Source organism: Salmo salar, chromosome 03 (genome assembly GCF_965601325.2).
Source record: "Salmo salar chromosome 03, fSalSal1, whole genome shotgun sequence".
In the NCBI taxonomy this organism is placed as follows: Eukaryota; Metazoa; Chordata; class Actinopteri; order Salmoniformes; family Salmonidae; genus Salmo; species Salmo salar.
The window spans coordinates 54,307,285-54,323,517 of NC_138293.1; the positions used below are offsets into that span (position 1 = coordinate 54,307,285).

The window sequence follows — 16,233 nt, forward strand, 5'->3', positions numbered from 1 at the left end:
ACGCACACATACACACACACATCCTCTTTGACTCTATCTGTGCCAAACAAAGGACTGAAGCCCATGCAGCTATCCCCAATCCTCCCCTCCCTCTTCTCCTCTCCTGTTCTTTATCTCCCTCTTTCTCTCAGCCAATGAGAATGTCATTCCGCTGTATGGGTGTGCCTGCCTGTGTCTTTGTGTGTAACTGCGTACATCTGTCTTCTCGTACACTCTGTGTGTATGGATGTTTGTTTGTGCGGGGGGGGGGGGGGGGGGCTAATCAAGTGTGCTTCAGAGTGCATGCGAGTTACCAGCCCTGCCTCAATCCCCAACCCAGAGTGGCTCATTCTCCCCAGATTCCAGGTATTTTTAAATGAAGACGATGAAGCAAAGATAGGTTTTTCCCTAAATCAAACTACAGATGGTCCCATCTGTCTCTAACTCCTCCCTCCCTTCACAGAAAAGAACGATATGGAACAAATTCAGAACAAAAAAGCCCCCCCCCCATCAACATCATCACATTGATCAAATATCAATTCCAATCCCTGTCACCTCCCTCCCTCCCTCCCTAACTCTTCCTTTGACTTCTGTAACATGCTCCCATAGTGTGAGATGGTTTTGACGTCACAGTTAAAAGGATCCCTTGGTTGTGTTACAGTGGTGTGGACTGACTGGAGATGAATGGTACAGTGGAAGAAAATAATCCCAGTACAGAGAAAAGCAGATGTCCTTTTCGGCGACACCGTGTTTTGTCACATTCGGAGCAGCTCGGGAGGAGCAGCCTGGAAGGAGCAGCCTGGGAGGAGCAGCCTGGTCCTGGAAAACTATGCAGAGACTTTAAATACAGTCTGAGAGACTCATGCAACCATTGCAGCGGATCATGGCATCGTTGACCAGAGTTAGACTTGTTAGACGTGTCTCATTCAGAGGAACCAGTCTGGTTGTCACTGCCTATCCCTACCTCAGTGTTGTTCTACATGACGCCTTCGACTTTCTGAGTGATGGCGGCAGCCAGTGACGAGTGGTCAAAAACAATAGGTGGGTAACTCCCGATCACTGTTCACGGTCAAGAATGCATTTGTCTGCAAAAGGTGGATAAACACTCGAGCAAAATTAAAAATGTGCGTAAACGGCGTTTACATACATTTACCCTGCACTACACCACTGGTGGCAGCGTTGGGGTCCGTGGTGTAGGAGGTAGAGATGAGGGACTTGTCTATCTGTTTCAGAGAACATATTACAGGCCATACATGCTCGTGCAGCAAAAAAGGGGACGAGGGACTATACTGAAGGTTGCAGGTGCTTTTGTAGAATAGTGTTTTGATCGTAGGGAAGGGGAAAAGTCTGGTTGGGATGGTTGTTTGTGTGCTGTCTTGCGATCTTGCTCCTGGTTACCACGGTGACCCTCAGGATTTTATTATACCTAATAATAAAGAGAAAACACAAGGGTGTTTGCAAAGATGTCATCAATAATGTTATAAAGTACAAACACTGAAAACGGTTTGACTCAAACCAGCCACAGATAGACGCAAATAAAGAACCAGACACATCAAACGCAGGTTGGCATTTATTGGGATGAATCTTGTCCTGGAGGCAGCTCTGCAGGGTGGTCACTAGCTGGCCAAGCCACAAAGTGGCCCCTGGGCACCAACCTCCAGGGCACCCCTCCCAACCCTGGAGGTTGGGGGCCACGGGGCACGTGCCCTGTGTGCCCGTTCTGTAAACTGGCCCTGCCCTAACCTTAACCCTAACCTTAACCTCATGCCTAAGACTAACTTTTAAAAAAGTCATTACTTTTTTACGATATAGACAATTTTGACTTTGCGGCTGACCCATCTAGCGGAAACTGCTCAGCTCTGCCTCCAGGACAAGATTCCTCCCAATAAACCTCAACCTACACAACAAACAGAAAATCAAAAACAGATGTTAACAGAGCTACAAAGTCCAGGATTCAATCTGATCGTGTTTGTAGACAAAGCAACTTTTAAAGGCAATGATCCCACGTTCGCATTCACGGTAAACGCTGCATATGTCGACTCAATAGGAAATCACCTTTAAATGGCGCATTGTTGACAACGCAATCAGATTGAATCCTGGCAAAGATAGGGGAAAAAAACGAACAAAAAGGTACAACAACGGGCACTAACCTAGCCCAGCACCAAAAATCAAGCACAAACACAAACACAGACATGACCAAAGCAGGATAGAACACACACAAACAAACAAACAAAAGCTGCACGTAACGACAGACACAAAACAGCACCGCAACAAGAACTCGAGAGCTCAGCCACTTTGGCCACTCACTTCCCCAGTTTAAGACGATGGCTGCGATGATGATGATGACCCCGCCAACTAGCGAGACGATGGACAGCACCATTGCGTTCCGGCCCAGACGTCGCGCCCCGTCAACGTTCCCCAGCTGCAGGCTGTTCCTCGACTGGAGAATAGGGAGACATGTTATTGATTAGGTTACAAAATGCTAGTAAGTTTACCAAAATTCCCAGGTTGTCCAGAAATCCTGGTTGGAAGATTACTAGAATCAGGAGGGAATTAAGCAGGAAATCCAGGAATCCATAATCTGGGATTTCTGGAAAACCTGGGAATTTTGGGACCCTAGTTGGTGTATATAAAGGGACCACTGCATGAAGAACACAGATATGACATGTAAATAAATACACACAGTCATTCACATACCCATGCTTCAACATACACACACAAATATACCCATGCATGCAGGCAGACAGACAGACAGACGGAGAGACAGACACACAGGAAAAACTCAATGTGAAGACAAAAGGTTAAAAGCAGTGGGTGGCAGTCCTATCTCTTCTAACCAGAACATTGGCCATCATTTTCTGTTCATTTCCCAGCAGGTGATCACTAACACATCACGGCCTCCCACTGCTTTTAGCTGTTCATCTTTGTGGTGTTTCTTAGATATCACACGCATTCATGCACACACACACATTCCTTCACAGACAACACTTACAAACCACATGTCAAATACTTAAAAGTTCCACTCGCCATAACAGAGAAGACGAGAGCCACGATGTTGATGGGCCACAAGGGGCAGAAGCAGGACAGGATGGCCAGGATCAGGTAGTCTCTAGGGGGTTTGCCGTTGTCCTCCTCTGTCACGGTGCTGGGCTGACGGCTGATGGAAGGCCTGGGAGACCCTGCCCCATGACCCAGCAGGGACCCAGAGCGGCTTCCTTTCCGCACCCGGCCGTTGGTTGGTTTTGCGTGTTGCAGTCGCTTGGGGGACGAGATGGAAGATGTGGGCGAGGAGTCGGCAGCACACATTCCATTACCTGAGGGAGGGAGGCAAGGAGGGGAAGGAGGGTGAAAAGAAGGGACAAAGAAGGAACGAGAGAATGTCCTCATAGTTTCGTCACCAAAATCGGGAATCCAGACATGATTCAACATCTATAGACGGGTTGGCTGACAACGTCACGAAAACTATGCGCGTGTATAAATGTGGCCGGAAGGTGTGTGTTGTTATGATTCTGAACAGTCAGATAACTAGCAACAATGACAAGAAGCCAATGTGCTAGCTAGTTTAGCCTACTCAAACACCCTGCTCAAACAGAGGGATGCTATGTTAGCTAGCTGGCTATGACTATCCAACACAACACTGGAACTCTTCCAAGTCAAGGTAAGATTTTGGTTTTACAAATGTATTCCCACCGGGGCCTGCCAGCGTAACTGCTTACTGACTGTACACTGTAATGTTACTGCATGATTGTAGCAGGTTTACTAATGCGTTAGTTCTATTAGCTATGTTGACTATGATGTTACTTTAGCTAATATGGTGACAACGATGTAGGCTGTGTGTAGCGGTTATGGTTCGGCTTGGAAAGGTTTTTTCGTCTGGTCACATACAGCTGATGTGTTGTGCATTGAAGTCCACAAGCGAAGGGAAAAGGTGAGAGGAGAGTGAATAGATGTGAGAAGGAATAGAATGAGGCTGCTATGAAAGTGAACTGTGTTTACGCATGATTAAGGGTATATTCATTCCGCAAATTCTGTTGAAAAACGTTTCTTAAACGGAAGCAAACGGAACAAAATGGGGACAAACATACCTGAATTTGTCCAATAGAAACTTTTGTTTGCAACTGTTGGACTAATGATTACACCCTATATCAGCTAGATGCAGGCAAGAGTGTGCAAGGCGGTATTGAATGTGTCACTGTCTGTCCATGTGAATGTGTCTCTGTCTGACTCCTCAAATTTTTCTCTCAACCTGTGTGCACCTACATTGTAAACTTTCATTCATAGTCTAGGTTATAGCAACCTCATGATGGGTATAGGGAAAATTTGAGTATCATGTAGTAGCCTAAACCTATCACTGTTACATTGAACTGGGTGAATGGAATATGAATGACAATAGAATGTAATAGAAATAAGGCCATGCTCATGAAAAATCGTCCTCCCTCATCTTAAATGGCACTGACCACCACTGATGTATAGATAGGTGTAATCTAGAGCTCTCTCTCTTGCTTCACCTTCATTTTGGAAGAAATGAATTTGTTCAAAACTGTTCTAGAGCGTGTTGATTTTTAATCCGAGGGTATCCTGTTATTGACACACTTGTTGAATTATGCTGCACAACCTGACAACAACAGTAATTCATGAGGCAGTCAATATATTTGTACAATTCTCAAATGGCTCTGAAACCCCTTCTGAAAAAATATTGCATTCAGAGTGCAGTATAATTGCTATATGCTGCAAAAACTGCATCCAAGGTACCACAGTTGACTACAATTACTGCCCTTTAACTGCAGTTTCAAAACTTTAAATCTTTTTTTGGAAGGGCACAAGTGATTGACGTATGGTCTGGTCAAGCCAATGACCTACATTTACTTTTTGTTTGGAAAAGTAATAGAAAGAAAGTGTTTAATTGAAAGACTAGTGAAGGGAGGGGGGGATTGAGTCATTGAAAAAAGAAAGGGTGCTGAAGAGAAGAGAAGGTTGCTATCTGTAAATCATGCATCTGTCTTAAGTGATTCCCGGACGGACAGGGACAGACACTCAGGGTAATGTGAAGGGGAAGTGAAGGGACATCTCTAGAACACAAACATTCGTAGAGTCGTAGATCACAACAACAGAGATGAGCTCAAAGTGTTGAGAGGGGTGTTAATTTGAAGTTGGGGTGGGTAGGGTGGAGGAGAAGGGGGGGTGGGGTGGAGGATGATAGGGGGAGGTTGAATATTTATTTACTGGTCTCCATCTTCTCGCTAATTACTGCCAAGTGGTCTTTGGATTCCGATTGGCTGGAGTCAGGGGCTGTCTCTTGGTGCTCAGCGCTGGTTGGCTGGGAGGTGATAGTCTGCTCCGGCTGCTGTTCTCCCTCCGCTCCACTGGGGGCAGCATTGGTGTTGGAAGCCATGGCAGAATGCGGACGATGTTGTTTTCACTGGTAGTTTGGGCCTGTTTGATGATTGGTCTTGATTGGACTTTTGATCTTCTTCAACTGAAATGAACAGCGGAAATAGAGAACATAATTCATTTGACAGTTACTTGCATTGTGGTGTTATCGAATTACCAGTTTGTTAGCATGGAAGTCTTAGAGCTCCTGCAATGTTCTAATCAACCATACAGTATACTATAGTCTAGCATTTCTAAACATTTTATACAGGGATACCAGGGACCAGCCAGCAAGCAATGGCTTTCTTCATTGGGACTGCTTAGATTAAACTTGACATTTTACCAAATCGTAGTCAGCTAACCATCTGAGGGGCGGGTAAGCAACATCCGGGGACCATATAGGAAGGAAACTACTCAGAGATTTCACCATGAGGCCAATGTTGACTTTAAAATAGTTACAGAGTTTATTGGCTATGATAAAGGAATGAGGCTGGATCAACATTGTAGTTACTCCACAATACTAACCTAATTGACAGAGTGAAAAGATGGAAGACTGTACAGATTACAAATATTCCAAAACATGCATACTGTTTGTAACAAGGCACTAAAGTAATACTACAAAAATTTGGCAAAGCAATTCACTTTTTGTCCTGAAGACAAAGTGTTATGTTTGGGGCAAATCCAATTTAACACATTGCAGAGTACCACTCTCCATACTTTCAAGCATAGTGGTGGCTGCATCATGTCATGGGTATGCTTGTAATTGTTAAGTACTGGGGAGTTTTTCAGGATAAAAAAATGACGGAATGGAGCTAAGCACAGGCAAAATCCTAGAGGAAAACCTGGTTTAATCTGCTTTTCACTAGACACTGAGAGAGGAATTCACATGTCAGCAGGACAATAACCTAAAACACAAGGCCAAATCTACACTGGAGTTGCTTACCAAGAAGACAGTGAATGTTCCTGAGTGGCTGAGTTACAGTTTTGACTTAAATCTACTAGAAAATCTATGGCAATGATCAACAACCAATTTGACAGAGCTTGAACAATCCAGGTGTGGAAAGCTCTTAGAGACTTACCCAGATAGACTCACAGCTGTAATCGCTGCAAAAGGTGCGTCTACAAAGTATTGACTCAGGGGTGTGAATACTTATGTTAATGAGTATTCACACAGTTATTGTGTGTAGATGGGTACATTTTAAATTCCGGCTGTAACACAACAAAATGTGTAATAAGTCAAGGGGTATGAATACTTTCTGAAGGCATATACTGTTGGGAATAGGGTGCTATTTGGGACATAGCCAGTATGTCCATAGAAACGAGAGTTTCTGTCAGAGACTACTGCCAATAAACATTGTACCTGCTCTGTTAATAATGCACTGTTGCCAGTAGCAACCAACTGACTGACCAATGAGAATATCTTTCCACATAGGTATGACAGTCTCTGGGAATGTAATAGATGTTCTTCAAAGAGAGGAAATGTTTGGAAAAAAACATGTTTTTTACAACTATGCAATACAATAAAGCAATAAAACAGCAAGGAGTAGGCTATGATTGAAGATCTGCAATGTTAGACAGAGTAAATGGCAGAGGAAAAGGCACTTCTCTTATAACTAGTTGGAACCGGTTCAGGGAACAGAACCGAAAACCGGAAAATAAAGGAAATGATTTGAGGAACAGAACCCAAACCAAAAACGAAAGTGATCTATTCTGTTCCGAAACAGAACCGTTATTTTAAATGCATGGTAAACGGTTAATAACGTTATATTAGGCTCCAGGATTTTTTTCCCAGTCCCACAAAAATCGCAACAAACTGCCTATGCAAAGCCCACACTCTGTCACTCAGAAACTTATTCCAGGTGTATTGCCGCCACCAACTGGACGGGTTGAAAAAACAGGGTAAAAAGAAAATCCATGCATGATAGGGAATACTAACTTGATTTACCACCCCAAAAAATTGTACATTGACAAAACCAAAACAAAACTCCTACCTCTTCCTTCCTTCAAATCTCCATATCTCCCTTCTCAGGCTCATGGGCTTGAGAGGGTGGTACGGCTTGTGACAACTACTCCGCTGAAAAATCTTTCAGTCCCAGGAACCGGCTCCGCCACATCCACAATGATGTGATTCTGTGGAACTAATTAAGATTATGCATGTCATAACAAGATGCCCAGCGCTTCGAGGCAAGCCTCCATCCTCTCTCACTCTCAAAATTGCAGTTGCATCTCGCCCTACATTGTGGCAGGCAGCACAATGTGTGTGTTTGTCTTTTATTATGATTAAACCATGCTTTTACGGCAAAATAAAATTTGCTCTTACCGACTTTCCTATATAGATTAAATGACTTACCCACTCCAGAAAAGCTGCTCTATCCGGTGAAGTAATTTAGTGTTGAGCTAAAATTTAAAATACATAAAGTACCATTCAAAAGTTTGGACACACCTACTCATTCAAGGGTTTTTCTTTATTTTGACTATTTTCTATATTGTAGAGTAATAATGGAGACATCAAAACTATAAAATAACACATATAGAATCATGTAGTAACTAAAAAGTGTTAAACAAATCTAAATGGTTTATATTTGTGATTCTTCAAAGTAGCCACCCTTTGCCTTGATGACAACTTTGCACACTCTTGGCATTCTCTCAACCAGCTGCACCTGGAATGCTTTTCCAATAGTCTTGAATGAGTACCCACATATGCTGAGCACTTGTTGGGTGCTTTTCCTTCAGTCTGCAGTTCAACTCATCCCAAACCATCTCAATTGGGTTGAGGTCAGGTGATAGTAGAGGCCAGATCATCTGATGCAGCACTCCATCACTCTCCTTCTTGGTCAAATAGCCCTTACACAGCCTGGAGGTGTGTTGGATCATTGTCCTGTTGAAAAACAAATGATAGTCCCACTAAGCGCAAACCAGATGGGATGGCGTATCACTGCAGAAAGCTGTGGTAGCCATGCTGGTTAGGTGTGCCTTGAATTCTAAATAAATCACTGACAGTGTCACCAGCAAAGCACCCACACACCATCACACCTCCTCCTCCATGCTTTATGGTGGGAACCACACATGCGGAGATCATCCGTTCACCTACTCTGCGTCTCACAAAGACACGGCGGTTGGAAACAAAAATCTCAAATTTGGACTCATTAGACCAAAGGGCAGATTTCCATCGGTCTAATGTCTATTGCTCGTGTTTCTTGGCCCAAGCAAGTCTCTTATTCTTATTGGTGTCCTTTTGTAGTGGTTTCTTTGCAGCAATTCGACCATGAAGGCCTGATTCACACAGTCTCCTCTGAACAGTTGATGTTGAGATGTGTCTGTTACTTTAACTCTGTGAAACATATATTTGGGCTGCAATCTGAGGCTGGTAACTCTAATGAACTTATCCTCTGCAGCAGTGGTAACTCTGGGTCTTCCTTTGTTGTGGCAGTTCTCATGAGAGCCAGTTTCATCATAGCGACTGCACTTGAAGAAACTTTCAAAGTTCTTGAAATGTTCCAGATTAACTGACCTTCATGTCTTAAAGTAATGATGGACTGTTGTTTCTCTTTGCATATTTCAGCTGTTCTTGCCATAATATGGACTTGGTCTTTTACCAAATAGGGCTATCTTCTGTATACCACCCCTACCTTGTCACAACACAACTGATTGGCTCAAACGCATTAAGAAGGAAAGAAATTCAACAAATTAACTTTTAACAAGGCACACCTGTTAATTGAAATGCATTCTAGGTGACTACCTCATGAAGGTGGTTGAGAGAATGCCAAGACTCAGCAAAGCTGTCATCAAGGTAAAGGGTGGCTACTTTGAAGGATCTCAAATATAAAATACATTTTAATTTGTTTAACACTTTTTTGGTTACTACATGATTCCATATGTGTTATTTCATTGTTTTGTTGTCTTCACTATTATTCTATGATGTAGAAAATAGTAAAAATAAAGAAAAACCCTTTAATGAGTAGGTGTGTCCAAACTTTGGACTGGTACTGTATATATTTCTGAGGTTTAAAAAGGAACAGAAAGGAACGATATAAACCCATACTTTTTTTGTGTTCGAACCGGTTCAGAACTTTATTTTGCTGGTCAGAACATTGGAACGGAACCAAAAAAAGAATGGTTCTGTTCAGAACGAAACGATTCGGGAAAAAATTGGTTCCAACCCCTGGTTATGCCTTAATATCTAGCTGTTGACCAGGATGTCATGAAGTATCAAATCAAATAAAACTTTATTTGTTACATGCGCCGAATACAACAGGTATTACCTTACCGTGAAATGCTTACTTACAAGCCCTTAACCAACAATGCAGTTCAAGAAAGAGTTAAGAAAATATTTACCAAATAAACTAAAGTAAAAAATAATAAAAAGTAACAGAATAAAATAACAATAACAAGGCTATATACAGGGGGGTACTGGTACCGAGTCAATGTGCGGGGGTACAGGTTAGTCGAGGTAATTTGTACATGTAGGTAGGGGTAAAGTGACTATGCATAGATAATAAAGAGTCTCATGGCTTGGGGGTAGAAGGTGTTAAGGAGCCTTTTGGTCCTAGACTTTTTGGGCTTTCCTCTGACACTGCCTAGTATATAGGTCCTGGATGACAGGAAGCTTGGCCCCAGTGATGTACTAGGCCATATGCACTACCCTCTGTAGCGCCTTACGATCAGATGCCGAGCAGTTGCCATACCAGGCGGTGATGCAACCGGTCATTATGCTCTTGATGGTGCAGCTGTAAAACTTTTTGAAGATCTGGGGACCCATGCCAAATCTTTTCAGTCTCCTGAGGGGGAAAAGGTGTTGTCGTGCCCTCTTCACAACTGTCTTGGTGTGTTTGGACGATGATAGTTTGTTGGTGATGTGGACACCAAGGAACTTGAAACTCTCGACACGCTCCACTACATCCCCGTTGATGTTAATGAGGGCCTGTTCGGCCCTCCTTTTCCTGTAGTACACGATCAGCTCCTTTGTCTTGCTCACATTGAGGGAGAGGTTGTTGTCCTGGCACCACACTGCCAGGTCTCTGACCTCCTCCCTATAGGCTGTCTCATCGTTGTGGGTAATCAGGACTACCACTGTTGTGTCGTCAGCAAACTTAATGATGGTGTTGGAGTCGTGTTTGGCCACGCAGTCGTGGGTGAACATGGAGTACAGGAGGGGACTAAGCACGCACCCCTGAGGGGCCCCAGTGTTGAGGATCAGCGTGGCAGACGTATTGTTACTTACCACCTGGGGCGGCCCGTTAGAAAGTCCAAGATCCAGTTGCAGACGGAGGTGTTTAGTCCCAGGGTCCTTAGCTTAATGATGAATTGTGTGGGCACTATGGTGTTGAACGCTGAGCTGTATCCGACTCCTCCTTAAGATAAGCCACACCCATCAAGCCCCACCCCTCTAACCTTTATGCCACACCCCCTCCTATCTGCACACCTCTCTCAGCCTTTGGTCGTGTTCCAGGCTGACTACATTTCAGACGCCTAACAGATCTCACAACACCTTGATAGGTGTTTTAAATGTCTGCTAACTACATCATATGATAGAACAATCTGATGCCTGACTCCGCAGTCGATGACGTGGTACTCAGCCATTGGTTGGTGAAACGTAAAGTCTGCAATGTAGTCGACCTGGTAAGCGACCAAAGTCTTCCGACAGGTGACGTCACACTTACGTGGCGCTATTCCCTTACATAAGTTACACAAACTAAGTTAGCTAAGTTAGACAACCACATATCACAGTCACTTGACCAACCAAATCTGACATAAGACAATTCTGTCAACCCTCTTATCATTTTGAATAAGAGTTAGAGTGAGGATTAGAGGTAATAAGGATTAGTCCGTATTGAATAGTAAGGCTGGGATACATTCAAACCTGCCATAGAGACAGAATCATTGGATCACTTGTTTTGGTTTTTGGTCGCAGGTTCAGGAATGGCTGAAGAATTGGAACATTTACTTGGAGCTAACTCTGAAAATAGCACTGCTAGGTGATTTGAAAAGTCATAGTCAATCGATCAATAATATATATTGAACAAAAATATACACCGAACATGTAAAGTGTTGGTCCCTTGTTTCATGAGCTGAAATAAAAGATCCCAGAAATGTTTCATATGCACAAAAAACGTATTTCTCTCATATATCGTGCACAAATGTGTTAACATCCCTATTAGTGAGCATTTATTAGTTTTCGAGGTACTCCATCCATCTGACAGGTGTGGCACATCAAGAAGCTGATTAAACAGAATGGTCATTACACAGGTGCACCTTGTGCTGGGGACACTAAAATGTGCAATTTTGTCACACAACACAATGCCACAGATGTCTCAAGTTTTGAGGGAGCGAGCAATTGCCATGCTGACTGCAGGAATGTCCACCAGAGCTGTTGCCAGAGAATTGAATATTCCTTTCTCTACCATAAGCCGCGTCCAACCGGCCTCACAACCACAGACCACGTGTAACCACGCCAGCCCAGGACCTCCACATCCAGCTTCTTCACCTGTGGGATCGTCTGAGACCAGCCACCAGGACAGCTGATGAAACTGAGGAGTATTTCTGTGTGTAATAAAGCCCTTTTGTGGGGAAAAACTAATTCTGATTGGCTGGGCCTGGCTCCCACTGGTTGAATCAATGTTGTTTCCACGTCATTTCAATTAAATTACATTGAACCAACATGGAATAGACATTAAATTGCCGTCTGTGTCCAGTGAGCTGGTAGTAGTTGGTTAGACAATTTGACCATTGGAAAAATAGCTACTGCATAAATACTGCAATGCGGGTTTTATTGAATTGAGTCCAAAGTGTTAATGAAATTATAATTATTATAAACACGGTTTAGGGTGGGGACGGTTTGAATTCCCCAAGCAATCAACCTTACCTGGTTCTTACATATTGTCTGCAAGACAAACTTACACCCCTTCCCTCACTTCCTTACTTAGACAGGGATTTAAGTTGCCCTTTCCTGCAATCAAATGACTGAGTGGCCTCATGGGTGGAATGTTATTAATATTTTAATAATTTCATAATTAATAAACATTATTTAATTTTTTTACACCGAAAATCTGGTGTTTCTATGTCAAACGGTTTTGTTATATTTCAGTATTCTGTGATGTACAGTATATAAAGTGTAATATTGGAATGCAAACTCCAATTGAATACATTTAAACTCTATATCTGACATGTTACAGGTATCTTCTTTTTTTTAAGCTCATAACCATTTGTGTGAGGTATATGCTTTTTTTTCAAAGTAGATTTGTTTAAGACTACCAAGAAACTGTGTGGCCGATTTTGCCCACTGCAGTAAATGGATTACATGTGCGTTGTAGACAAGCGCATTGCACTGTCGACAATGCACCTCTTAAAGGCAATGTTCCCGACGCTTGTGGAGATCACGTTCATTGTAAACACTTTGGATTTTCGGTTTAAGCTTAAATAAGAGGTTTGCGCAGGACTGATTTCTTCATCCCACTCTGCTGCTTTTGCCCGCTCCCACTGGCTTCTTGTCTGACTCCCACCCGCTCCTGCAAGAACTGGTCCCGAACCTGACCACAGTCCTGCAATGTTATTTTAGGTGTGTGTTACACAGCTTGCTTTGCAGCCCCGGTCCCAGCAATTTTGCCGGCCTAGGCAAGATCAAAATGCGCGAAAATAGCCTAAGAAATATGAGGATAAAGTACCATTGATTTTGGGCCTAGTGCTGAGCGATTAGTACTTTTTTGAGGTCAGTTCGTTTTTTAATTTATTTAAAAAATATATATATATTAACGGTTTTCGGTTTCGACATTTATATAATTTTTTTTCATTAAATGCATTAAGAAATATGAACTTTAAATTATTTACAGCTTTTTAAATTTAAATTCCAAAGCCACATATTGAGAACATTCAATTGCCAAAACATTAAAAACATTCCATTGTCTCTAACAACTCAGAATAAAGCAATTCATAAGAGCCCCATGATAGTAGTGACGGCCCATTACTGCTTATCACTTATTATTAACCATCATTTATTCACATTACTTTATTTAAATAAAATATTTCAGTTGTGTATATTACTCTATTATTTAATTTCATCATCTCATCTCTGCTCAGGCAGCAACAGCCAGAGAACCATCTAATGTTATTTCTGTTCTCCCCAACGAGCCAAGTTCTCCTTGGCTAGCGAAAAGGCTATACGTGATCATTGGGTTGCCACATCTGCCCATGTTGAAGAGCTGACGAAATCACTATTTTAGTAGTTCTTCAAAGTAGATATAGCATGCTTTCAACTATCAATCGGGTTGTATAACTATGCCTCCCAAACTTTCTCCATCTCTCTCATTGCTGCGTTGAGTACATTCCTCTCTCAAGCGGTCTGTGTGGGTCTGTGCGGGTCTGCCGGGAAGAATATGCGCAATGGATTCTGGTCATTGTAGTGAATTACCAAATTACTAGGTTTAATATTTGCCTATTGAAAACTAAATTCCCTGCAGCGTTTTTGATTTGATGTCTTTCGCGCTTGATAGGATTTATCTCTAGAGAAACAGCGCGTTGAGCTCATAAAAAAAGGAACTAAGTCATTTAACCGAAGTTGGTCAATTAGTTGTTTAATAATCGGGGGGAAAAAACGACATTTCGGTTAATTGCTTAGGCTATCAGTATTATTGGGCTATATGAGCCAATAGGCTAGACGTCGTTTAAAAGAGAGCCAGAGTTGGGTTGAAATAGAATAGGAGAGTAGGCACTTGCACTTAACTTGAACTACGTTTTGCATAACTTTTAGCAGGCAGAGACAAATACATGTGTTATCAATACTTAATATCTAGTCAAAGTAGGAGCCGAAACTATCGCCTGTCATACTTCAGAAGTTAATGTCCTTGGAAAGACAACTGCCTCGGGCTTTTCCCCCCATGCATTTAGCCTACAGGCTATTTAATTGAGACACCACATATAAGCGCACTTGATCTCGAAAGCCCAACAAAAGGGGAATACTGCTATCTAACATAATTTACCTTTAAAAGTCGGGTGCAATGCGTTTGCCGATAAGGTGCCTTTGACTGACTCCCGGCCTTACTTCCTCTACAACTTGACATCTGGATATTCTCTGTCCTGTAAATACTTTCATTCCATTTACAAGGTTGTTAGAGTATACTGTGTGTATCCATTTGGGCTCAACATAGCTCCATCTATGAATCTGAGAGCGGTTACATTTCTCCAGCTCCATCCCTCAGCTTGATCGAAAAACCAATTGGCTGGTCTGCTGTTTGGCTGAAAAACGAATTAAGGATGTACATGTCATTTATAAAAAGTGTTCGGCTTCGCTAAGAGGCGTTGTTGAGTCATAAAATCAAATCGAAGTACCACCCAACCCACTTTACAAAGATGAATGTTGTGAAAATATAAACATATATGGGAAATGTAATAGTTATTATAATAAATATTGTACATTATGATGACATTTGCATAGAATAATTATCTGCAATTAATGCAGGGAGTGAGACTGACATACTAGAGGAGATGTGGGTAGAATGAAGAGGGGATGGAGGAGAGAAGGGACGGGAGGAAAGGGGGGGGAGAAGGAAGATGGAGAAGGACTTGCGGTGGATTGCACATGTAATTCATCAAAAAAGCAGGAACACTGTAAATTCTAGCAAATTCTATGTAAAGATGATCAACGACTTATGCAGACTAACATATATCTGTTTGGAAAACCACTGAATGCATAATAAAGATGCCTACAGACACAGATACATGCCTGCCTGCCCGCCTGCCTTACACACACACACACACACACACACACACAGAGAGAGAGAGAGAAAGAGAGGCATAAATACACATGCACCCTCTCCACGCCCTCCCTCGCTCTTTCTCTCATGTTCAGAAGTAAATTGCAGAATGAACAAATGACTGGTGCATTCTCTCAGACACACGCGCGCGCACCATAGTCTGCATGCACACACAATGATGACACACCCACTTTAGACCGCACATGCAGTGCATACTGTACACTACAGATTGGCTACTGTACACTACAGATAGCATAATATGAACAAAATCACATAGAAACCGCATGCTATCCACCTAGGCCTACCTGATCTTATTGAGTGACATGAAACATTATCCTTAACATTTTGCTTTTCTTGATCACGATTCCAAATATTACAGAAAATGCAATGTGTAGTAAAAAAGAGAACACAAGTTCAGTAAGCTACGATTAAAATCTCCACCCAGAATTCGCCAAATTGTATTTTTCTTTTGATACAAGCTATGGTAAACAGTAACGGTAAAATTAGGCTACAGACCACGCCGTGGGATGTCAAATTGCGCTCTTGTGCTTGCTATGTTGCTACCTCATCTCTCTCTCTCTCTCTTTTGTTCAACGGCGCTGCAAGATTGAGGAGAGGGAGGGGGAGGCTGGGAAGGGGAGGCAGGAAACTCCTGTGCCCGGAGGCGGGTAGAGAGGAGGGGTGAGAGGGAGAAGTCGACGCAGCACATGCAATAGGATGGTTTCGCTCGCTTATCTCTCTTGCCCTGCTTTCCTTTTTTTCTCTCGGGCTCTATTTCGCTGATGGGGCAAATAGTTTACCAACGCGCCACTTGCGCCGTCCACATACCAATTTAGCTAGTCATACCCCCTCCAGCGTTCCTTTGTGGCTGGTGCACTGACCGACTAATGTTAGCCTATATTTATTAATATAATCATGTGGTCAATATTGTTGACAGTATTCACCATCAATTGAAAATACAGTGCATGCTTGGCTATTATTTGGTCATGTCTGGCCCAACTTTGCTCATCGCACCTGAAGTGGAGATATACAGTACCAGCCAGGCCGAGCCATGAGGGATACTTTAGTGTTGTATGCTAGCGACGTCCTGTGGACAGAAATTGTACACACAGCCTAAACATAAAAAATACAATAGAGT

The 16,233-nt window shown here is 42.6% G+C and overlaps 1 protein-coding gene across 3 annotated transcripts; it reads right to left on the reverse strand.

Annotated features, from left to right (window-relative positions):
- Nucleotides 1-244: 244 nt before the first annotated feature.
- On the reverse strand, nt 245-15,745 carry LOC106600749 (proline-rich transmembrane protein 2). Of its 3 annotated transcripts, none has more exons than XM_014192349.3 (5): nt 15,660-15,745; nt 5,203-5,455; nt 3,007-3,293; nt 2,287-2,419; nt 245-1,405 (listed from the first exon to the last, which is right to left on the reverse strand). In XM_014192349.3, exons 2-5 carry the CDS (start codon nt 5,369-5,371, stop codon nt 1,389-1,391), a joined length of 606 nt encoding a protein of 201 aa, XP_014047824.1. In that variant the 5' UTR covers nt 5,372-5,455; nt 15,660-15,745; the 3' UTR covers nt 245-1,388. The 3 variants fall into 3 exon arrangements, with proteins under 3 accessions (XP_014047824.1, XP_014047823.1, XP_014047822.1); XM_014192348.3 differs by having other exon boundaries at nt 15,612-15,703; XM_014192347.3 differs by having other exon boundaries at nt 15,401-15,703.
- Nucleotides 15,746-16,233: the final 488 nt, after the last annotated feature.